At 41.6% G+C, this 26,553-nt stretch overlaps 1 protein-coding gene across 5 annotated transcripts in view; it reads right to left on the reverse strand.

The window, feature by feature from the left end:
* The window catches only part of LOC135116171 (uncharacterized), a 128,096-nt gene that overhangs the window by 85,683 nt on the left and 15,860 nt on the right, over positions 1 to 26,553 (reverse strand). For all 5 annotated transcript variants that reach the window (XM_064033455.1, XM_064033454.1, XM_064033453.1 and 2 more), the window contains exon 3: positions 7,625 to 7,764. In XM_064033455.1, coding sequence (XP_063889525.1) covers positions 7,625 to 7,764 — 140 coding nt within the window. The remainder of the gene's footprint in view (positions 1 to 7,624; positions 7,765 to 26,553) is intronic.

Raw genomic sequence — 26,553 nt, forward strand, 5'->3', positions numbered from 1 at the left:
TTTTACTTTAATTAGAGGAAGAAGGTGAATGAAGAAGAGTTTGGACAGAGGAAGGTGTATAGTTAGAAATGGAAAGACTGTAGAGAGAAAAGACTGTGGGCAGACCACATTGCTATTTTTATATAGGAGGTTTTGTCTGTGTCTGCATCGGTGGCTCAGTGGAGCATCGGTGGTTCAGTGGAGACTCCTGATTCCCATGGCGCCTGTATATATATATATATGCCAACATATCGTACCGCACTTGGGAACATACAGACTCCTATACGTTCAGAATGGACAAAGGACTGGTTACTGAAAAGGGACCACACTTCTCATACCAACTTAATGAAGGAGCTGAAATTACACCCAGATGATTGGCGCAATTATATGAGCATGGACGAATCAACATATTTAGAACTTCTGAATTTGGTCACTCCATTCATTACTTGTAAAGACACCGTTATGAGAAAGTCCATTAGCCCTCATGAACGGCTGAGCGCAACACTGCATTTTTTTTTTTCTTTTTTAGCAACGGGCACATCCCTGCAAGACTTGAGATTTTCAGTTCTCATCGCAACTAGCACCTTATTTAGGATTATACCAGAAACTTGTCATGCCATCTACAAAATTCTTAAGAAGGACTATTTAAAGGTGAGTTATGATATTCAAAATGTAATGTTCATTTATTGTGGAAAATCAGTAAATAGTCAGGATATATGAAAAATATTAAAACCTGCTGTTGAAATGTGCAATACTTCTAACCACAGTGGCAAACAAAGGGACAGAACCAAACTGATCTAAAAATGTAACCCGTTATATTTCATTCTTTAAAGGTAAACATTTATGATATAGGCGTACACAAGTAATAATGTATAACCTAAAATAAAAAAAAGTAAATACCTTCTCATGTCAATCAAGATTAAAAAACAAAAATAATACTCATGATATGTGAAAAATATTGAAACCTGCAGTTGAAATGTGAAATACTTCTAAACAGTGGTAAACAAAGGGATTGAACCAAACCAATCCAAAGATGTAACCTGTTATTATCTCATTCTTCAAAGGTAAATAATATAGGCCTACAAAAGTAATAATGTATGACCTAAAACAAAAAATACCAAGTAAATACCTTCTCAAATCAATCAAAATTACAAAACAAGAATAGTACCAAGCCAAAACAAAATATCCCTCGTTTGCCAGCCTTCTAACTTATGAAACTGTTACAAGGGCTGAAAACTTGAGAAAAATTGACAAATACTGGAGTCACTCTTATCGTTCTAATGTGAGAAACTTGAAGACTGTGGTAATGGTGTTGCAAATGATTCATGTAAATAATAAGGTTCAGTTGCAATTTTAGAAGAGGCAGTCAAATTCCCATTCTCTGCTTCAAAAAGTACATCAGTTATCAATTTCCAAGCAAAACTTGCTGTTTTCGTGTTCAGGGATTCCAGTCTTTGGCCAACGTATTTCCCAAGTCTCATTGGCACCGTCATCTCTCAAATCCATTTTCTAAGTTTCGAGCGACCAAATTTAAAATGTGATCTAATTTAGTAGTGTTTCTGCAGCTCCGTTTCACTGCAGGAGTACTGCTACATAAAAGTACTTCATCATCATCTGGTGGCTCAACCACTCTCTAGGAAAAGGAGAACACCTATAAATATATTGCAAGATAATAATCTCTCTCTCTCTCTCTCTCTCTCTCTCTCTCTCTCTCTCTCTCTCTCTCTCTCTCTCATAGTGTTGTATTTTGTATCTGTTTCAGTTTCCTGCAACAGGAGAGGAGTGGAAGATTGTTGGAGAACAGTTTGAGTCTAGATGGCATTTTCCCCACTGTCTAGGAGGTGTTGACGGAAAGCATGTGTGGATAATGCTGCCATCAGAATTGGAATTACAAAGGATACAACAGCCTTGTGTTAATGGCAGTTGTAAATGTGAACTACGAATTCATTATGGCAGACATTGGAACTAATGGTAGTGTATCAGATATTGGAGTCATTGATAATAAAGAATTTGGCAAGCGACTCAAAGATGAAAAGCTCTGCATCCCACATGAGTCAATAACAGCAAATTCAGAATATGTTTTACCATATGTTTTCATGGGTGATGAGGCATTTGCATTAAGGCCAGATTTCCTGAAACCTTATTCTCAAAAGGACCTAGATAATGAAAAGCAAGTATTTAACTACAGGCTTTCAAGGGCACAGAGAGTGACAGAAAATGCCTTCAGCATAATGGCTTCCTGGTTGAGAATTTTCCACACTCGCAAAAATCTCAGATTGACAAGTATTGAAAAGGTGGTTATAGCATATGTGGTCTTACATAATTACAGTAAAATCCCTCTTATCCGGCATCAACGGGACCGCTGACATGCCGGATACTTGAATATTGCTGGATACTTGAATAGAAGTGAAATTATGTCCACAATCACCACCCTACACTCACGCATCTTACCATAACAAAGATCAGCTGATCTTAATCAGCAGCTGATCTGATCAGCTGCTTAAGTATAAGCACAACACGCTTCCTCTTTTCTACAACTTTAGGCAACAGTGCACATGCGGGACTGAGTCAATGAGTAAACACAGTGCAGTGGGCTGCGGATGACGCGAAGCAGTGCGCTCTGGTGGCGAGGGGACAAAGTATGCCTCGTGCAGGAGTTTTAATCGATTTTATGAGTACACATTGATTTTTTATTGATTTTAAGGCTCGGGGAAAAATGTGCCGGATACTTGAAGCTGCCGGATACTCGAATGCCGGATAAGAGGGATTTTACTGTATTTGCATAAAATATGCCCTTCAGACTATTCCCCAGAGGAGTGCTTTCATAGGGAGGATAGAGTAAGGAAAGTTACCTTGCCAGGTTTATCTGCAGATCCTAATTATTTAGTGGGTTTGCAAAATGGTCAAGGCTCACATAATTATCCTGAGATTGCAAAGGTAGTAAGAGATAGATTAAAGGATTACTCTCCAACTGTGGGTGCAGTAGCATGGCAAAAAGACCATATAAATTATGAAAATAGGTAAGTTAGGCCTAGTCTCCAGGGTAATGCACACCTCCAAATCTACACAGTATGACTAATATTGTGCTGTAATCTTTCTTCCCAAAATAAATAAATATGACAATTATGACAAGTTTAACTGATTCATGAATGAAATGCTTCATTTAGACCTATGTATGGCTCAAGTTTAACCCTCAGATCTTAATGAAATCATGTATTGTAATCCAGAATTGTATGAAACTTCAAACTAAAATACCAAAGTCAGACACATTTGAAAACCCACTTATCATATGAAAGTGCCCATAAAACTGAATAAAATCATCTACCCATGGCAAAAAAAAAAAAAATAAATAAATAAAAATTAAAAAAATAGAAAATTAAATAAAATAGAATAAAATGAGAGGCCAAATCCTTATAACTCACCTCTTCATCAACAGAATGCAAATTTGATATACTTTCTCGTGGCACGGCTTGATCACATATGAACATCGTGTCTTCAAAATACCAGAGAGTGGGTGTGTATATTTCATCAGTTGATTTGCCAGACTTCTTGGAGCTCTCATGTTTTCGAAGTTCCCTTCGAAAAGAACTAAGAAGACAGTTGATTTTTTTCATTACATCATCCCACGTGCACTGAGGGTCAAGTTCTTTTAGCTTTCCATGCAATTCATCTATACCTTTATTTCTTAAATTCCTAAAATTATTCTTTCAATTTCACCTTCCACAATGCTATATGCTTCCAATATATGTCAATGAAATCCACCATAATTTCCCTTTCCTTGTCCTTAACGGTACACGTATCATTCATTTTGGAAATAATCAGCAAGTCTGTCACTGAAGGAGCTACTATAGATGTTACCTCCGTGAGATTTGAGTATGTATGACAGTTGGAGACTGATGCGTGTTCAGACGTTTATGCATGGACATGAACGAGCAAGTTCCACCCACAAAAGTCAGGCCAGATCAGACATCCGTCCAACACGTTGGTCCAACATGTTTACCCCTTTCACCTGTTCAAACATACTCTCAAACATCGTGTTGTCAAATGTGTTGGTCAACATGTTTGACCGTGTAAAACCCCTTTAATACGGTGGTGTAAATCTTTGGGTGTATTATGGGTGGAGGAAATTTCAAAATTAAATTTACGGGAGGCCTCATATTTGTTAATAAGATGCAAGGTGATTTTTTGAGCCATTTTTATGAAAAAAAGATGCATCTTATATACCACCAAATATGGCACCCCCTCTCTACACCCAAGGAAAATATCAAACGCAGGGTGTTGGTAGCAGAGGTGGAGTTTTGTCAACCGTGCATACTGTTTTCCTGCCAGTGTGCCCAAGGTATTGGTGATTAGAGGATTACTTTTTGTGATTACAATCAATACATACAACCTGCAACTTGACTCACCTTTGCTTTTTGGTTTGTGTACAGACATGCCTCGAGGACTATAGCCCTCGAAGGAGAAAATCGTTGCTATTGCATCCCTGATTGCGTCAGGGAAAAGCAATAAGAAAATTTCCACTCTCACCAGAGTTGTACTCCAAACAGTTCAACACTGGGCTAGGAAAATCAGAGACATTGGAAGTGAGAATCCACCCCATCACAAATCTCGCTCAGGGAGATCCCATGAAACAACTAAGGGGACTCTCAAACTCATCTCATGTCAAGTGGATGCTGAACCCTGTGTAACAGCAAAAGAAATAAAGGGAAAGAATCGTCTGCTGCTGAGAAAGGTCAGCATTCATGCAATCCAAAGCCGCCTCAAGGATGACCTCTCTTATGAAAGCCACCAGCCATGACAAAAAACCATTGCTCACTAAGAAACAAAGACAGGAAAGGATTATATTTTGTAAGAAACATTTGACTGAGACCTGAAACAATCGGAGCATGTGTTGTGGACTGATGAGGTGACTTTTACAGTGACTGGAAATAAAGGAAGGAAGGAGTGGATGAGGCCAGGCATGGATCCATATCGTCAAAGTACATGCAAGTCACATTCAAACATCCTGATTCAGTAATGAGGTGGGGTACCTTCGGGTGCCATGGGACAAGGAAGCTTGTTGTACTGCTGAGGAACATAACTGTGAACAATGACCGCTACTTGAAGCTCCTCTTTGAACACCTTGAGGACTGCTTTGATCACTGCTAGTCCAAGGTGTTCCAACAGGATGGTGCACTGGCCCACATGGCAAAATTAATAAAGTGAGTGGGTTAGTAATGACTACATCATAGACTGGCCAGGGAACTCCCCAGATCTTAACCCTATTGAGAACATCTAGAGGCTCATCAAGAGGCACCTCAGGGGAAGGGATACCTCAACCTTGCCTAAGCTTGTGGAGCACCTCCATGACATGGGACAACCTTGAGCCTTGTCTCCTTCAGTGGTTGGCTGAATCTTTTCCAAGACATCTGGCAAGTTGTGTGAAGTGTAAGGGACTCCCCACAAAATACTAGACCCAGTGAGTACTCTCTACTTATTTCTTTTTAACTTTTTATGAAAGTGCATTGCAAGGTGGCACCATTACTTTTGGGGCTGACTGTATATCATATTCTTTCTTTTTGACTGCATCCCTTACCAAGTTTTCATTCATTCTTAGTTCATTAATCACTTTCTACTCCATGTTTTCTTTTGAATCCTTCTCTTGTTGCAGCATTATTGCACAGAAAGTAGCCTTCTCTTTTTCCTATTCTTCTCTCCAATTCAATACCTCACTGCTCATTAAGTCTTTCACTTGGTCCTTCACTCATTCCTCTCTTTTTTTTTTTTTTTATGTAGGAAGGACACTGGCCAAGGGCAACAAAAATCTAATAAAAAAAATGCCCACTGAAATGCCAGGGCCATAAAAGGGTCAAAGCAGTGGTCAAAAATTGATGAATAAGTTTCTTGAAACCTCCCTCTTGAAGGAATTCAAGTCATAGGAAGGTGGAAATACAGAAGCAGGCAGGGAGTTCCAGAGTTTACCAGAGAAAGGGATGAATGATTGAGAATACTGGTTAACTCTTGCATTAGAGAGGTGGACAGAATAGGGGTGAGAGAAAGAAGAAAGTCTTGTGCAGCGAGGCCGCGGAAGGAGGGGAGGCATGCAGTTAGCAAGATCAGAAGAGCAGTTAGCATGAAAATAGCGGTAGAAGACAGCTAGATATGCAACATTGCGGCAGTGAGAGAGAGGCTGAAGACAGTCAGTTAGAGGAGAGGAGTTGATGAGACGAAAAGCTTTTGATTCCACCCTGTCTAGAAGAGCAGTATGAGTGGAACCCCCCCCCCCCCCAGACATGTGAAGCATACTCCATACATGGACGGATAAGGCCCTTGTACAGAGTTAGCAGCTGGGGGGGTGAGAAAAACTGGTGGAGACGTCTCAGAACACCTAACTTCATAGGAGCTGTTTTAGCTAGAGATGAGATGTGAAGTTTCCAGTTCAGATTATAAGTAAAGGACAGACTGAGGATGTTCAGTGTAGAAGAGGGGGACAGTTGAGTGTCATTGAAGAAGAGGGGATAGTTGTCTGGAAGGTTGTGTCGAGTTGATAGATGGAGGAATTGAGTTTTTGAGGCATTGAACAATACCAAGTTTGCCCTGCCCCAATCAGAAATTTTAGAAAGATCAGAAGTCAGGCATTCTGTGGCTTCCCTGTGTGATATGTTTGCCTCCTGAAGAGTTGGACGTCTATGAAAAGACGTTGAAAAGTCCAGGGTGGTATCATCAGCATAGGAGTGGATAGGACAAGAAGTTTGGTTTAGAAGATCATTAATGAATAATAAGAAGAGAGTGGGTGACAGGACAGAACCCTGAGGAACACCACTGTTAATAGATTTAGGAGAAGAACAGTGACCGTCTACCACAGCAGCAATAGAACGGTCAGAAAGGAAACTTGAGATGAAGTTACCTCCACATACCTTCCTCTGTTGTTTATTTTTCACTCCTCAGGTCTTTCAACTTCCATAATTTTTTCACCAATTACTTTATGATGCTTTATTTTAGTTCTCATTTTCTGTCTTTTCCCATTTGCTTTGTTTTTCCTCCTACCTGGTCATCTGTGCCATAATCTTTGTTTGCATCCACTCACCTCTTCCTTGATTCCTTTCACTTCATCTTTCATCTTGTCACCTTTTATTTTAATACTACAGAACCTCACAATCATATCAGCCACTAGAGTGTTATCATCAATGAACCCAGTGGAGTCCACTGGGCAATTTGTAGGCAACTCAGATGATAGTGTGGCAGCAGTCATCATCCTGGATTTACTTCATCAACATATTTTATTACTCATAAGTTTTGTTCTACACTCATCTCAAACATCAGACCACTCTAGTAGGTCACCCCATATTCACTACCATACTGTTTTGTGTGTGTGTGTGTGTGTGTGTGTGTGTGTGTGTGTGTGTGTGTGTGTGTGTGTGTGTGTGTGTGAGAGAGAGAGAGAGAGAGAGAGAGAGAGAGAGAGAGAGAGAGAGAGAGAGAGAGAGAGAGAGAGAGAGAGAGAGAGAGAGAGAGAGAGAGAGAGAGAGAGAGAGAGAGAGAGAGAGAGAGAGAGAGAGAGAGATTTGTCCTAAAATAGGCTATTTTAGTCCAACAGAGCATCCCACTAACAACCTCAACATATAAGCCTCAAGAGAGCTATCACAAAATTTCCACAAGACTATACCTGGCAGTGCCCAAGCTGGATGACGATGCATCTCCTTCATCATGTCTTCCAGTCGGGAAAACATGTCATCCACCTGGCCAAATAATTCTTGATGTGGTGAGAACATATCACCATGGAAGAAGTGTCCCCATGGGTGTTGCCTGTTATAAGGAAAGATGAATAAAGAAATGGTAAACTGACAAACAACTTAGTTTAAGCAATAAGGACTTATGATAGCTGTCTTTCTACATCTCCAAAATGTGAGCTTGTACAGATGGTGTTGTTATAATGTTTGATAAGTTGTGCTCAGCACCCTGCACTGTGGCTATCCCTTCATCATACCTAATTCCTTATCCCCCCCCAAAAAAAAAGCTAGGTACTGTAACTGACATTACATATGTACTTTATCTAATCTACAACACAAATTTATCACTTGGATTTGTAGATAACACTTTTAAAATGGATTTATTTCCAGGCTCTGTTGAAACCTTTAACACAACTGTAGGCAAAACAATGCAAAGTTGATCTAAGCCAAGTTTGGCATTAACCCCCCACCACCACACACACACACACACACACACACACACACACAAAAAAAAAAAAAAAAAAAAAAAAAAAAAAAAAACCTACAACTACTACTACTACTACTACTACTAATAATAATAATAATAATGATAATATTTAACATAAAACTTTAGTTCTATATCATATCAATATATAAGGTCTATATATATATATATATATATATATATATATATATATATATATATATATATATATATATATATATATATATATATATATATATATATATATATATATATATATATATATATATATATATATATATATATATATATATATATATATATATACATATATAATATAGAAAACTAATCAAGCCTGACTCATTCATTTCCTGTACAGTACAAGTTAACACAGGCCTTGTCCAACCAGACCAACCTGTATCAGCATGACTTAAACAAATGTCTGTTCTTCATTAATAGAGTGTCAAAATCTTTCAAGATCTAACTCCCCTCATGACTTCTGGCACTTAGCCAAAAACATCTCCAATAACTTTGCTTCTTCATCTTTCTCTCCTTTATTTCAACCTAATGGCACCACTGCCATCTCATCTATTTCTAAGGCTGAACTCTTCACTCAAACCTTTGCTAAAAACTCTACCTTGGATGACTCAGGGCTTGTTCCCTACTTGTCAACCCTCTGACTACTTCATACTACCCATTAAGATCCTTTGCAGTGATGTTTTCCATGCACTTACTGGCCTAATCCCTCAGAAGGCTTATGGAGCTGATGGGGCTCCTCCTATTGTTCTCTGAAACTGTGCCTCCATGCTTGCACCTTGCCTGGTCAAACTCTTTCAACTCTATCAACACCTACCTTTCCTTCTTGCTGGAAGTTTGCCTACATTCAGTCTGTTCCTAAGAAGAGTGATCATTCTAATCCCTCAGACTACCATCCTATTGCTTTAATCTCCAGCCTCTCTAAAGTTTTGAATCTATCCTCAACAGGAAGATTCTGAAACATCTATCACTTCACAACCTTCTATCTGATCGCCAGTATGGGTTCCATCACGATTGCTCTACTGGTGATCTTTTGGCTTTCCTTACTGAGTCTTGGCCATCCTCTTTTAGGGATTTTGGTGAAACTTTTGCCATTGCTTTAGACATATCAAAAGCTTTTGATGGAGTATGGCACAAAGCTTTGATTTTCAAACTATCCTCCTATGGTTTCTATCCTTCTCTCTGTGACTTCATCTCAAGTTTACTTTCTGACTGTTCTGTTGCTGCTGTGATAGATAGTCAGTTCTTCTCCTAAATCTATTAACAATAGTGTTCCTCTGAGTTCTGTCCTGTCACCCACTCTCTTCCTATTATTCATCAATGATCTTCTAAACCAAACTTCTTGTCCGATCCACTCCAACACCGATGATACCAACCTGCACTTTCCAACGTCTTTTTGTAAACGCCCAACCCTTCAGAAAGTAAACATTTCACGCAGGGAAGCCACAGAACGCCTGACTTCTGATCTCTCCAAAATTTCTGATTGGGCCAGAGCAAACTTAGTACTGTTCATTGCCTCAAAACTCAATTCCTCCATCTATCAACTTGACACAATCTTCCAGACAACTATCCTCTCTTCTTCAATGACACTCAACTGTCCCCCTCTTCTACACTGAAACATCACCAGTCTGTCCTTTACTTATTATCTAAACTGAAAACTTCACATCTCATCTCTAGCTAAAGCAGGTTCTATGAACTTAGCCATTCTGAGTTGTCTCCACCAGTTTTTCTCACCCACCCTCCTGCTAACTTTGTACAGGGGCCTTATCCATCCATGTATGGAGTATGCTTCACATGTCTAGGGGGCTCCACTCATACTGTTCTTTTAGACATGGTTGAATCAAAAGCTTTTCATTTAATCAACTCCTCTCTTTTAATTGACTGTCTTCACCCTCTCTCTCATTGCCACAATGTTGCATTTCATGCTATCTTTTACCACTATTTTCATGCCAACTGCTCTTCTAATCTTGCTAACTGCATGCCTCCCCTCCTCCCACATCCTCATTACACAAGACTTCTTTCTCTCATCCCTATTCTGTCCATCTCTCTAATGCAAGAGTTAACCAGTATTCTCAATATCTTTCATTATTTCAATCAGACTTGTGTTAGCCTTCGGTAGCCTTGTCTCAAGCGTATAACTTGTTTCCTTGAATCTTTTCCCAATAGATGATAAAGAAAAATGTGGCAACTAGCAAAGCTGTGACGTCATCACCCCAGCTCCCGGCCGCTATATAAGCCGGCCCCCGGCCCAGAGGAACCTCATATCGTCTCAAGCTCTCGTACAGACCACTCCTCCTGTGCGCAGTGTTAGCCCTTCTCATCTTTATGCCCATTTACTGGGTTTTCTCCACCCTGGTTAGTTCTTGACGCTTCTTTTTGCCGCTTCTTCTTGCTGCATGTTCATCTTAGTTGCGACAAAGCACCAGAAGCGACAGTTGCGACAGAAGCGACAGTTGCGCCAGAAGCGACAGTTGCGCCAGAAGCGACAGTTGCGCCACAAGCAACAGTTGCGCCAGAAGCGACAGTTGCGACAGAAGCAACAGTTGCGCCAGAAGCGACAGTTGCGCCAGAAGCGACAGTTGCAACAGAAGCGACAGTTGCGCCAAAAGCGACAGTTGCGCCAGAAGGGACAGTTGCACCAGAAGCGACAGTTGCGCCAGAAGCGACAGTTGTGCCAGAAGCGACAGTTGCGCCAGAACCGACAGTTGCGCCAGAAGCGACAGTTGCGCCAGAAGCGACAGTTGCGACATGAAGCGACAGTCTCTATCTTCCGTCTCCCTTGCGAACATGCGGCAGTTGCGGCATTTTCCAATTGCACTTGACATTTTTACTCTTCTGCCCAATGCAGACTACTCATTGCCTCCCCCTACTTTCAGGCTCGCCATGGAGGATTGTCCAGACTGCAAAAACGTGCCTTACCAACATCCTTGCATAAAGCACGCCCCTTGCGTCACCGTCCCGCACAAAGGTATTCTGGGAGGTGTCAAATGGAACCCTGCCGCCTACCCGCACTGCTCTTCCTGGGCGGACATCTTTCGCAAGGACAACTCCAAAGGAGAGGAACTGTGTGCTGTCCTAAAACTGGTATGAAGACACCGCATAAAATCACATATCCAGGAGGATGCTGTGCTAGACCTCTTCCAGACTCAAGCTCTGCAGGACGAGTTTGGCACACTCCTCCCTTGACTCCAGTCACGAATGTGGAGTGTTTCCCGAACTCCCTCACGGGGGCGCAGACGAACACGTTCTCCTCCCCCAAAACCACAGTGCTCCAAAACTGACATCTCAGCTATCTTCTCCTCTGATGAAGCTCCTCTAAGAAGAAGAATAAGAAACGCTCTAGGACGAGTTCTTCCTCCTCCTCTGGCGAGGCTGAGTTACAGTCCTCCAAGAAGGGTAAGAAACAAAAGAGGACGAACGCCACTTCCTCCTCCTCTACTTCTTCTCGCGTCTCCTCGCCCCAGCAAACCAAGTCTTCCAGACACAAGCCCTCGGAGAAGCGCAGAAGATCCTCTTCACCCCCCGGAAAGGAAATCTCGGAAGCAACAACACCGGCGCTCACCACCCTACCCTCCTCCAGGGCACAGAGCCCCCCCTTATTTTCCTGAAGTTGGTGGACCTTCCGACCACTAAGACCCTCATACTCCCTACTTTTACCACGCCCCTGACGGACGTATTTACCATCAAGCTTACCCTCCCATTTCCCAAGGGGATTTCCTTCACGATCCCCACTATGATTACTCCCGTTATGAGGACGACGTCCCGGAAGCAGAATTCTCCAAAGCGGAGGAAAACCCCGCGGTAGAAGCGGTCGCCATTTCAGAGGACGGTCATTTCTCTCCCGATTACACTCTGGACCGATCCACTTCCGTCACTCCCGTCCTTCCTCCCGAGGGTACGGTTGCAGTCCAAGCGAAAACAGCCGCCACAGAGGACTTCAACAGCCCCGCCTCCTCTCCGGAGGATCAACTTACCAAGGTTTTCTATCCCCCTGATGGAGCCTCTGCCATTTTTGAGGGTGTGACTAACCAAGTCATCTATCATTACAAGTACAAATCCTATGGCAAGTTCGAGATCATCGAGAGCGATCCCCTCAGCTTCAGAGTAGTTTACAAAAACCTCCTACAGTACGCAGCTCCATTCCTAGCGGACTGCTATGATAATCCGTCCTCCCGTCCAGCCTCATCCCAATCCTCGGGAGACCTCCAGGCTAGCCTTACCATGTTCAACACCTCCCTAATGGACAAGCTTGGATTTTCAGCGACCATGCACCCGCCCACCATCCACCTCCATAAGCAGTCCTCCCTCCACGGGGACCTCCTCCAGGCTCTTAACAAACACTGCCTAGCACGAACGGCCCAAAAAGACCTTCTCAAACTGGTCAAAGGTGTTCCCTCCGCGGACATCCTGAAGCGTCTTGCAACTTCCAAAGACCGGCCACTCACACCCAAGGTGCAACGGTTCCTCACCATCACTGCAGCGGACGCTGCTGACTCCGTTGTTACCTTTCTAAACCTTCCCACAGCGGCAAGCTTCAATCACATTACGGATCTTCCAACGGCTTACGCCTATCTCACGCTCCCCCCAGCACCATATGCTCGCTCTCTTTCATTCTCTGAAGGAGGAACTTTTGTTCCTGATTGGCACTTACAGTTTCATTGCCGCATCTCATGAATCACTCAAATCCGAAAGGAACGCCATACATACCAAGCTTCCTTCCCACTCCGACTGGATACTCCGACTGGATAATGTGGGGAAAATCTCCAGATCTTGCGTCTCATGCCTACATGACTACCGCTTCCGTCTTATCCCGCCTTGGCTTCCTTATCAACCACAAGAAATCACAACCAGTCCCAACACAGGTGACCCACTTGGTCCACCTTCTCCAGCTTTGCTCTCTGAAGATCAAGGCCTTCCGCATTTCCACCCTCCTCAATGCCAAGGCCGATGCCCTCAGCCGTACTTCCCATCCTCTCCTCAAATGGGAACTTCCACAGAAGACCTTCCATCAGCTCTAACTTCTCAGAGGTCCCCTCGAGATCGACCTCATGGCCACGAGCGAGAACTCGAAGCTACCTCTTTTCATATACACCCACCCTCACCCCCGAGCGTGAGGCCACAATGCTCTAGCCTGGGACTAGAACCAGTGGTCCCAGATCTACATATTCCCCCCGAAGTGGCTCATTCCTCTAGTCGTGTCCAAAATTCAAACCTACAGATACCACGGCCTGATAGTTCTACCGTGGTACCCAGCGGAACCCTGGTTCCCATACGTCCTCAACAGGTCCCTCGACCTCTGGTCTCTGAACCTGTTGGACCCAATGAAAAATGGACTTCGCACCTCCGAGAACTGGACCGCATTCCATTTTTGAAGGAAGTTTTTTCAGCTAAATGGGGCGCCACAGTCGCCTCCCGCCTGATCACAGCCCATCGCACCTCAACCGCTCGGCAGGCGCAGTCAGTCTGGAACACCTTCAAACGCTGGCTTCCCCCGACGCTGACCACCATTTCTTCCCAAACTCTCATGGAGTTTCTCATACATTGTGAGGACGTCCGCCGCTTAGACCCTCGGACCATCCTCAACTACCGGTCCCAACTAACTCTCCCTATGCTTCATGCCTTCAACATCAACCTTTCTACAGACACCTTCTCGCTACTGGCACGCAGCCAGTTCCTACGCAACCCTCCACTTAAGCAAAAAATTCCACAATGGTCCATAGACCGGATCCTCGACACCTTCTCCTCCCCAGACTTTGAAATTGAGTTGGCCTCTCCAGTAAACCTCTTCCTCAAGACGCTCTTCCTTACCGCTCTCGCTTCCGGCAACAGAGCCAGTGAGCTTTCCGCCTCCGTCAGGACGGGCCTTTCCCTCACCGACACCAAAGCAGTGCTCCCAACACACCCCAGTTTTCTTTTCAAAAATCAAAAACCCTCAAAATCCCACACCACCGGATATTACCTTTCAGGCGATAGGCAACGCACATCCCTTGTGCCCAGTCACAGCTCTCAGAAAGTACCTAGCAGCCACTCAAACGCTTCCTCATGAGGATTTCGTCTTCATTCATCCCAAGTCCTCTAAACCTCTCAAAGCCGGCTGCTTATCCTACTGGCTGGCGCAAGCCATTAAGATCGGAGACCCCCAAGCCATACCTCCTGCTGGCCACGATATCCGGAAAGTCGGTCACTCCATTGCCGCCTTCAGGAACTCAACTCCGTGTTCCATTCTAGAGAATGGTTTCTGGCACAACGCATCTGTTTTTGTCCGGAAGTACCTTATCTCCTGCCGACCAACAACCACGAGTTTCGTCGCTGGACGAAGCACCACCTCCTCTTGAAACAAAATAGGGGGGGCGGAAGAGGTACGGACCAAAGGTCCCCACAGCATTCTACCTCATGTACAGTTACCAGCCTAGGGTTTCCCAAACATATTTTCTTTTACCTACGCTGTATAAAGGTTACATGTTCTTATTGCACCTAATTGTTTGTAAAGGTTTGGTCAGAATTCGACCTCAAGTTTTCCTGTGTTTCTCATTAAACATATAACCTCCTAACAATGTATTTATCTAGCCATGTGTTCTCCTGGTTTTACCTTTCACCTTTTCCCTCATTGACTGCTCCACCTCCCAATGTTCTTCTACCTTGGACGAAGGCAGGGTCTGAAATCCCAAGGCTACCGAAGGCTAACACAAGTTTGATTGAAATAATGAAAAATAACGCTACTGACCTTCTCGGAAGTAGCAATATTTTTACATTACGTAATGAGGACTTGTGTTAGCCGAGGACCACCTCCTCCCATTACCGCAGTCAAACCTTCGTCCATCATCACTTCCCTTGATCCGATATGAGGTTCCTCTGGGCCGGGGGCCGGCTTATATAGCGGCCGGGAGCTGGGGTGATGATGTCACAGCTTTGCTGGTTGCCACATTTTTCTTTATTGTCTATTGAGAAAAGATTCAAGGAAACAAGTTATACGCTTGAGACAAGGCTACCGAAGGCTAACACAAGTCCTCATTACATAATGTAAAAATATTGCTACTTCCGAGAAGGTCAGTAGCGTTCATTCATCCCTTTCTCTGGTAAGCTCTAGAACTCCCTGCCTGCTTTTGTATTTCCATCTTCTTTTGACTTGAACTCTTTCAAGAGGGAGGTTTCAAGACATTTATCCTGTAATTTCTGACCACTGCTTTCAACTTTGTTTGGGGACCAGCACCTCAGTGGGCCTTTTCTTTTTTTTTTTTTTTATTATATTTCTGTTGCTCATGACCAGTCCCCTCTTACATGAAAAAAAAAAATTCAAACCTTTTGCTTCACTCTAGATTATTTTTCAATTGCTTATCTAAACTTATTTACAAATAAATATGAGGAATAAAGAAAATAATAAGTAAACCCCCCCAAAAAAAACAAATAGGACATGAAAAAACAAAAAAGTGGGTTGGGTAAAAAAAAACCCTGGGTTTTTCCAATCTTGATCTAAGCACTATTGAATATTACCAGATATATAGTGATAATTCAGAAAAGTCTTAAGTATAGTGACTGAAAAAAATAGGTATATTTTTTTTAAACACAAGTTATCTATTTATTAGAAAAAATATGTGAAAGTGACACAAAGCTTCATTTGATGACAGTGAGGCATGACACATTATTATATTTTTTTATTTTTATTAATATTATTATATTATCAATTAATTAACCTTTCATGAACCATATATTTGTTTGACATTTCATCTTTGGGTACTTAATGATGCTCAATCAAGTTTCACTGACACATTCGCAATTCCAAAATTAATTTATATGATTACACTTTAATTATTATCTATACATTGTATTACATTATATTATAATGAAACACACACATACACTGTAAAATTCATCACTACAACTGCCTGTGAATGCTCTGTAACGTAGAGTTACCAGGGCTCACTCAGGCTCACATGCTGTATCATGTCATTACCATCGATCACAGTCCCACATCTAATGTTTTGTAATGCCATGTCCCTGTGAGAAAAGTAACTCTTCTCCTGATGAACAACATAGCCAGTCACACCCTAGCATGTGACTAACTGGCCACCCATACCACAAAAGCAACTTCTCATTAAAGACTAGATGCTTCCATGATGTCACTAGCCCCACACCACTGAAGAGTCCACTCCACTCCAACCTGAAATTCCAAAACTTCACTCCGTCTGTGACTTGCTGGACCATTCCAAGTAAAATCTACAGTCATTAAACTACTACTACTACATTCTAAGGAAACAACATTCTCACCTTGGAGAATATTATCCACAAATGGTGAGGCAATTCATTTGAAGTAAATCTGCTTCAGAATTTCAGAGATGACTCGTAATTTGCATCTTCTAGGAAAAATGATAAAAGATGTTGATAAATTCCCCAAGAATTTCAGAGATGACTCCTAATTTGTATTTTTCTAGGAAAAATTATAAAAGATGCAGATAAACTCCCCAATCAACATTTCTACTCATTACATCTCCCTGCCATACACATGCATTGTCACAATGCAGATGATACTGGTGGTGTACTGTGCCAATTAGAACAATCAGCAAAATCACAAATTCTATGGCCAACTGTAAATCAAATTTTATTTTTAATGCAGACCACCTCCCATTCATAAGACATTTGGGTCCCTTAGTGTTGCTGGTGGCACTGAGTTGGAGAAATTAGTTGTGTATTTCTTAAATCATACAGTGTCAGCCAAATATAGAGCTCAAGATACAAGCTGGCATTGGCTGATTTGTTTTCTCATCTTTTGCATAAATTATCTAAAGATAACAAAAAATTAAGGTAGGATACTACTTGTCAACTCATCATCATCAAAATCAGACTCATAATGCTTATCTATTATGCTCTCATTACCATCTGCAAATGCATCACTGTCATTGATCATAATGTTTCACGTACAGTTAGCCAACTCTTTAATCTCCTTTTGTGTTAGTTTCCTTCAGCAGCATGCCATGATGCTGCAAGCACAAGATCAAGGACTATGAAGTGCATAGGCCTAGGGTACATATCACTAAGTTGACAGAGTAAGGTAGTAAATTTAGTGTATTCTTCCCTACTCATTCCAGATAAAAATTTAAGTTTTTCATGTATGTTATGAAAATATATAGGCCATACCATTATGCCTTAGAGGCAAGAGTGAGAGAGTGTAGGACGCATCCCTTAGCCTCCCAGCTCCCCATTTCTCCCCCTTCCTTTCCTCTTGTCAAGTGACCAAGCCACATGACGCATCTTTTGTCCAGCATGGTTTCCTTTGTTCAGTGGTGGCCCAATACGTGTAAGAGGAGGGCGTACTAGAGAGCAAGCAGTGTGCAACTGTATTTCAGGGCATAAATAACCCAGTATCCAAGGGGAATATTAGCTATACACCTTGCAATTCTGACTAGTGCATTGGCTCATATGTCTTGCTTGGTTTGGGATGCTCTTGTTGCCTAAGGCAGGCATATTTGCCTTTGGGAGCCCACTCATGATCGTTGGCTGTGTTGGTGTCCATTTTTTAGAGATCTGGTGTCCCCTTGTGTATCATTCCTTTGCCATAGTCCAGCAACTTCCTTGTTTTTAAGTGTGACTGACCCCCTGTTATGTGTTCCTGTCTCTGTGGCCAGAGGGTATCTTTTGCATGCACTTTGGGTTTGACAGTCTTCCATTTCTCCAGACTTGTCACTGTTAGGGGGACAGAGTCTATCTTATGAGAAATTGAAGATTGGCTAAACTTGAAGCAGGGTGCCATAATATCTTATTGAGCAGTGGGTGAATGCTGTTGTGGGTGGTTTGCTCATAATGTATTGTATTGAGGCTGTGCTTAGTCGTGTAGTAGTTGTGTGTGTCTTTCCCTAGGACATGTACTTGCAAGTCCTTTCTCAGCAAGTGTGATAAGTTTTGTGTTGTATTTTTCCCTGTGGGTAAGGCAGGGTGGCGACCTAGAGGCATTTGCTGTGTGCAGCCATGACAAGTTACCTGGACTCGTGTCTTTCGTTAAAGGAGGTCCTGCACTAGACTACAGAGAGAATAGTCTTAGAGATGCTGATCCAAGTGAGTGGCAACTGTAAGAGGGACTGGATTTGTGGTTGTAACAGTTCTGATGGTCTCATTCAGGATTATGGTGAGATTGCGGGCAAGTCTATAGCTGTTTGTGACCAGCTCGTCAGCCTGGATACACGTTGTTATTTGCCCCACACTAAGCTATGAAGGTGGTAGTCTAGTGAAAGCTGACCCGAATTAATGGTAGCTATAAAGAGGGGCTGAGTCTGGTTGTAACAATGTACATATTCTCTTACTGGATTTATAAACCTCATGAATGTCATAAAACTTAGAAAATAGCTGGTGATGAGAGAAACCGCTAAAACTTAACATATCTGGACAACAAAGCTTTACCCAAAAGGTGAAAGTAGTGTATCAATAGCACTCCTGGAAGCACTCAGCAGTGTTACAAGATTATGAAAAGGTATGTGGATGGCTCTCAGTTAACCTATGGCAGCAAAAATATGTGGTATATAATGGGTCATCTCAGCACAAATTTTATGTAATGGGGCTCCCAACAGGCCCTAACCACTACATACAATTGTCCTGTCTTCTTAGTAGTGTGCAAAAATCACTCAACCCACCTCAGTCAGCATGTGAAGAAATGGTGGCTACAGTTACCATTGCAGTGTTAAATTAACACTGTTGATACTCAAGCAAGTAGTGTTGCAATTAACACTGTTGGCACTTAACCCTCTCAAGCACCAGATGCATGTGTGCATCAAAATGTCTTCGTGCAAAACTGCAATAATGCACAAGTGCATAAAAAAAAATTATTTAAATTCATTAAAAATAAGGTTTCTGGTGGAAGTGTGTCAGTTTTTGGTGTGTCAAAGATGAGTGTAAGTTTCACAAAAATAATGAATTGGTAATGCTGATGCTTCCCAGATCAGGCTGAACATTAGATAATTTGTCATTTTCAGCTTGTGACTCAGGCTGCCTGCAAATAATCTCCATTTCCTGATGGATATTGTGTAAATGGTGTTGCCATACACATTGCATGTGTTACCTATGTAACATGCAGTAGTACAAAGTGAATTACTTGTGTTGTAATGCAGAACCTTGTTTTATATTTTTCAGGGAAAGTCTTACAGAGGAAATAAAAACAAATATGTCAAAAAGAAAGAGATGCAGTAAGATGGAATAAAATTCATCATGAACATGCCGAGAATATAGACAGTGAAATTTATCTGGATGTAGGAGACAGTGATAGAGGGATCATGGAATTGCCAAAACAACTTCCTCACTGACCACCCTTCCCTTATGTGCAGATAATCTCCCTTGCCCTCGTTTACCTCGTGTCTCTCCTGCCTCACCACCCACTCAGAAATCTCAGCCTTTATCTTCAACCCTCTACCTCCACAGTTTTGCAACCAGTTTCTTTCTCATCACCTTTAGGGCCTTCTGCCTCTAACACTTATGCAACTTTGTAACCTGTTTTATTTTCAAGTCCTCCTGGGCCTGCTCCTGTTCCATTAGTTACATCTTCACGTCCAGGCTCACTTACACCAACTGACTTCATCATTCATGAATTCAAATTTGCATGTGGTCCATTTATCATCGCCAACAGCATCAGCATCATCACTTTCATCATCACCAAGGGCACAAGATTTATGTGCGTGGACTGTAATGTGTCTCTGCTTTGGAGATTGTAAAAATGCTCTGTACTTCAAAGAAACTGCTGGGAAGAGTGATAAATTCATCTGAGAGGAATGCTGATTTCAGTTTTCCTATATTTTCTTGAGATTTAATGTGCTGAATGCTCATGCAGAAAGTTCTGAGCTATGAAGTTGTGAAATTTTTTTTTCTTGTTTTGTGTGGTGGGATCTTGTATCTCACAAGTTTGCATCTAAAGGTGCATCCACACTATGCCTCATGCCGGGCTACACACCACACTGCAGTGAGAGTTTTACAACATATGGAACAAGTGAGGAGGCATGCTGTGCATCATACCCGAGTCTGGGCTGTGGGCATTTCATGGTTTGGTGACACGTGGTGGCTCAGTTGAATTCTGACAACGAAGGAAGATGCTGCCCACTCGCTTGTTCATCATTCATTGCAGACCAAAACATTAAGGGAACTTGCTGGAACACTCAGCTGTTCATTGAACTCTTGAAAGAGCATCCATACCTGTGGCAAGCTAGAAATGAAAATTAAAACAAGGCAGTGAGGAATGCAAGTCTAGATGCAAATTGTAAAATGAATTCACAGGCATTCCAATGTAGTTCTTAAAATCACTGAGATATTCTCTTTCAAGTTCAGAGAAAATCTGTGTAAAACTTCCCTTTACAATCCACCTGGAAATCCATTCCTTGCACCAAAGCTTCCTTTTCTTCCTTTTTTCAACTTTGTGCAAGCTGTTCCCAGTGTACTACAAATGTGCCTCTAGACAAGCAGTGTTGACAGTGGCCATATTCATACACACGGCAGCTTCAGCAGTTCAGATGCTACTGGTTTGCATGCAAGGTAGTGTCTCCTCTAGTGTAGACATTTACCACCCCTCCTGACCCACTTCAACAATGCATCATGTAGCACAGCATGAGGCATAGTGTGGATGTACCTTAACAAATTCACATCTAGCAACATAACTGTACCTCTACACATATTCATATTTAACATGTGTTTTGAATCTAACAAAATAATTCTAGGCATGTGGTTCAAACCAGCCGCCCCTTAGGGGAGTGCATGACCTTGTCATAGTGAAGCTATTTTGTAGTGAGTGTTTACATGTGGCCCCCTTGGGGATTTGGATTTCCTCTACCCTCTGTGCTGCATCTATGATGATCTGAGAATACCCTTACTTTCAATCAAGGTCATGTATTATTTTCTTCCAAGTTTTTTTTTTTTTGTCATAAGTTCTTTCTCACTACTGTGAAGAGGCGCCTTCATGTGCCTCACAGTGGTGAGAAGATGCCGGAGGCCAAGTTTCCTGTGTTGATGGTGACCAGAGGAACCTTGGTCACCTGCCTCCACCTGACCTCCACCAGAGGACCTTGGTCACCTCGGTCACCTGCCTCCACCTGACTTGTGGTGCATGGCCGTGGCCAGTCACTCTATGATCTTGCTAAGCTTGGAGAGCAGTGTTGTGATGCAGTAGATACACCAAAATCATTGCCATTATCCTTAAAGAAACAATATATTCATAGTAATTTACATCCTTATTATAGAAATTAATGTAGTATTCAGATTCATATTGAAGCAACAAATAGTTAACCTATTAGACAGACCAATGAGTGTTGTAACTGACATAGTAGGTTGATGGGCTGGAGAATCTCCATGGGGACCATGCCTAAATCCTCCATGTGAAATTATTTTAATTATTGCTCATCCTTCCTCCACTCGAGCCATCTCTTCCACTGACCCCAGTAGCAGTTTCCTCTCTATGTCCATGCTGTATAGATGATTCTTGCCCACAGTACCATCACATAAATTCCCATCTTGTGTATTTGGTGGTGGATTACACCTTGTGCTATGCTGGCCCAACTCTCAGGAAATGGTGAAATGATGGGGTGAAGAATAAAGAAACTGTGAAACATACCAACTGTGTGGGTAAAAAAAAACTGAACTGCTATTCCATGGAAAACAAAGCCAAGGGGATTGAACTTATTGAAAAGGCCTTTAAGAAACAAACAAGATTTCCAGAAAGCACAGTGAGAAACTTTAAAAGACAGAAAGATGAAATAAAGGCTAAACCTAAAAGTAGTAAAAAAGTTATTTAGTGGCAATCTGAGCTCATCACAGCTATTATCAACAAATTATTCATCCACCAATTGCCTTACAGCTGTGATAGAATTTCACTCAGAGTGGTGGATTAAAGGAACAAAGCCAGTATTTGTGGGCCCCAGTTAAGAAATCAAGCTGTATTGCTTTATAAAGCCACCTGCAAAAAGAAAAATATTAAAGATGCTCCACCATTTACTGTTTCAGCTGACTGGTTTGGCAACTTTAAGAAAAGGTTAAGCATTAAGCAGGCTATATATATCAAGGAGAAAGTTCTTCAGCCAAGACTGCTGATGCAGATTCATATTTCACCGCTGCCCAAGAGTTAATTAAGTAGGGAGGATACACCTTGAATTAAGTCTACAACTGTGATGAAACTGGCCCCTGTTGGAAGAGGTTGCCAAGATCAACTTATATCCAAGCAAGTGAGAAACAGGCACCAGGTGTTAAAATGGCAAAGGATAGATTGAATATTTTACTCACCTGCAATGCAACTGGCACTCACCATATGAAGACTCTTGTTATCTACAAATTCAAGAGAGCTTATAAAGGGGCAGATATGAGCAAGCTTAATGACATTCAATGAGCATCTAACTTTAAGGATTAAATGAACATGATACTGTATGCTGAATAGTCTGATAAGCATTTTGTGCCAGATGCACTACGCAGCGTAAAGAGCTGAATTTGAACAAGAAAGTTTTGTTATTCATGGACAATGCCTGGGGCATGCATGGTATCTGGCTGGGCATCACCCGGCTGTTCAAAGCCAAATTCTTGCCTGCGAACACATCACTTATTCAACCACTGGCTAAGGAAGTAAAAGCCAATGGAAAGCTACTAAACTACAAGGGAGTGTATGATGAGATAAGCAAAGCTAAAGACAGACAAGAAGTGAAAGCAATAGAGGAAATGATAGGACCAAGACCAGCACCAGAGACAACCCCAACACAGCCAGCACCAGAGGCAGCCCCACAGAAGCCAGCACCCAAGACAGCCCTCCCAAGGCCATAATCTCAGTGAAACAGTCTTGGCAGAACTTTAATGTAAAAAATGAAATTGACTACATGATTGAAGCCTGGAAAAACATTACAGTAGATACAATATGTATGATTCGCATCCTCTTCTTCCCACCCCGGTACCCAACTCATGTAAATGGCAGTGCAAGGCTCAACTTCTTCATGAGGCAGGAGAGGCAGCCAGGAATATCCCAGCACCAGGATTTGGTGAAGTTAATGAGGCCCTTGTAGCAAAAATATTGCAACAAGAAGAACCAAAAACTGCTGAAGAGATGGTGGAAGATGCAGAGCTTGAGTTGATGGCACAAGAAGAAAGCAAGGAAGAAGTAAAAAAAAAAAGAAAAAAAAAGTTACAGCTGGCTACCTGTCTAGGAAGATTATCAATCTCAAATAAATGGAAGACTTTCTGCATGGTAAAAACACATCAATCACCATGGGTGGGAGTGGTGTTAACTGTGCTGCATAAACTAAACTATGAACTAAGTGAAGTCTATAGAAAAAAGTTAGGAACTAAGTGAAGTCTATGAAAAAGTTAATGAAAAAAGACAAGCAGTTATAATGCAGTATTTAAACAAACGTTGTGAGCTTGGGGAAGTTGTGGCAAACCTTGATGAAAATGAAGGACATGAAACTGAGAGTGATGATAGGAATGTAAATAATTAAATAATCACATCAGTGATATTCCTGACAGCTTTTCTAGATTTACTGAGGAATGAGGTGCTTCACACCATTTGCCAAAAGAACAAAATTTCACAATGCTTTATCACAGCTCACCATATGGCTTCTAATGGACTTGTAGAATGGAATAATAGAAAAATTTTGGAGATCCTTCAGCATGTTGCAGGTAAACTTCATGAGTTGCGGGAGGACTGGCTTCTGCACATACCTGCTTCTATTAATGATTCTGTAAATGTGTCTACAGGAAAGAATCCTCACTATATTGTGTTTGGCGAAGAGAAACATCTCCCTTATGACATACTTGCTCATGTGCCAGTGTCTTCCACAGTTGACTATGTGGTCTCATATCTACACTTTTCAAACTATTCATGTGTTTATACAAGAGAGACTAGTCAGGAACACAGTACAGCCACCCCTGTGTCCCTTGGTGTTGATGACACTGTCTTTAGAGTCACCTCTGCATCATTCAAAATCAAAATGTAAATTTTCAAGCTCTTTTCTCATTACTGAGAGCCTTTTTGGTAATAAATTTAAAATCTTTGATCCATCTCTGAATGTTTAAAAAATTGTTCATGTAGCCAGGTTGAAGAAGGCTCAGGTCCCCATCCCCTACTCTCCTGATTCTCCAATACTTCAGTCTTCACCTGTACCTCATCATTCTGTTGTAATTTCCGTTGTAGGAGTGTATAAACATTGTTGGGACCCATTTCATATTTGTCATGTAAATTTTTTTTTTCCTTGCTGTCCCAGGGGTCTGTATATTTTGTTATGTCCCTCAGGAGGGATTGTCTTTTTCAGGGTAGGATTGATTTTTATTATTCTTGTGCTGTCCTGCAGGAGGGATAGTTTCTGTGAAATTTTTGTGTGCTACATATATGTTCTATGATGTTATTATTTCTATTATTTCCATGTGACTTACACAGATAAGCACATATGGTGCCTGAACCCTCAACACAAGCTGGTTTCAAGAAGCTTCTCCTTGGCTTTATATTGTTAACACCACCTTGGGTTTTTGAAGCATCTCCAGAAGAGGGCACCACCTTCACAGCTGTTGACCAAAGGCTAGGTGACAAGGTAGGACCGGGACATTACCTGCTACATCACAAGGTAGGACAGACATCACCTGATACACGCACAGCAGTGACCTCACTTTACCCTGCTCTGGCTTGTCACTTTGCCATCCTGTTCCCTCAGACTTCTGCTGCTGCACACCCACGCCTGTTCAACCGCTCTCGATGCCAAGGATGACCTCTCGTTCATGTTGTTCTGTGACTGACTTAATTTGTGTTTTGGTGAAAGTTGATGGATCAGTAAATGGTTTACCAGCTCTGTGTTTCTTGACCAGTGCTTGTGGCAAGACACCACACACACTTCACACATATTTCACATGATTCTTATTATTATTGTGTCTTGTCATATATATACATACACATATGTACCTTTAATTATTTTTCTTATGTGACCTGCATGTCACCCAGAGTGCCTTGCACCACCCATATTTTTCCTGTTTTATTCCCTGCAAGGCCGCAGCTAAGGTGTGGCTGGGCTATATCACATTATGTATGTATATATAAGAAGTTAATTTTCTTTTCTTATTACATATTGTGATTATTATTATTATCATAGTTGTTTATCATTTATTTAATTTAATAACTTTGAGATGCTTCTCATCCCCCTTATGTTTTAGTGGGATCTTGTGTGGCATCCTCCCACAATCCTTGTTGTTCCTAATCAGTCACAGCCTACCCTTGGCCAATCAGTCACATTCTCTGTATCATGAATTCTTTTAATATAATGAATTATATTAATTTTTTTTAATATAATTATGAAAATATGTCTCTAGGAATAACTTTCACAACTTTCTTTTACACACTGCTGAAGCAGTGTGCTTGGGGGCACAGCAAGTGATTGTATGACTGTCCAGGTGCTAAGGAAATAGTAAACACTGCTAAGGAAAGTGTTTACTGTTTCTTTAGCACCTGGACAGTCATACAATCACTTGCTGTGCCCCCAAGCACACTGCTTCAGCAGTGTGCAAAAGAAAGTTGTGAGAGTTATCCCTAGAGACATATTTTCATAATTATATCTATCATGTTATGGGATGTTTACTATGGGGTAAACTGTGTCAAGAACTTATTTTCATGAGACAGTTCCTTTCTTATGGGAAATACTTTCTATTCCTAATACCAATTTGCAAAATTCTGTGAAATGAGAAAGCAAGTACAAAAATTATCCCAGAAAACCCACAAGACACATATCTGAAGACATTTTTTGCACCTTCAGCATGTTGTCCATTATTCAGTGACTTGGTCCACTGAGGTGACCTTCATACAGCCATTTCCCTCAGTACCTTTATTTCCATAGAAATACCAGAAGCCTGTTCAGATCACCCACAAGGACTGGCTGACATTACTGTCCACAAACTTTTCTAAGATGAATTTAAAAAGCCAGAAGAAAATTCTACTGTTGGGATTTAATCAACTTCCTCAACCAACCAAATCTTCAACTGATAACTTTCACTGCCAATACACCTCATTTCACTCATACTATTACTGCTGTTGGATTTGTCAGTGTTTCTGCCATGTAGTCATGTTTTTCCATTCAAATCTACCAGCAGGTAAATAAAATGAAGTGTACAAACACCTTGACCACCTGTGTGTGGCTATGATCAAACAAACAATAACATCTGAGCATCTCAAAATGGCTCTTTGTTGGTTCTGTATCTTCAAAATCAAAACATTATCTCTGGCTGTTGTCTTGATCCTCATCCCCTTCCCATATCATAATTTTCTGGAACAATTAACAACAGTATCAGAAATTGCTGCTAAAGTTAGCACACACAAAATGACAAAAGCCAGGGTCATCTGAGGTGATGAGCCTTTATGTTTTGTGGATGCTGACATTATGAGATTCATCC

The sequence above is a fragment of the Scylla paramamosain genome, chromosome 30 (assembly GCF_035594125.1).
Source record: "Scylla paramamosain isolate STU-SP2022 chromosome 30, ASM3559412v1, whole genome shotgun sequence".
In the NCBI taxonomy this organism is placed as follows: Eukaryota; Metazoa; Arthropoda; class Malacostraca; order Decapoda; family Portunidae; genus Scylla; species Scylla paramamosain.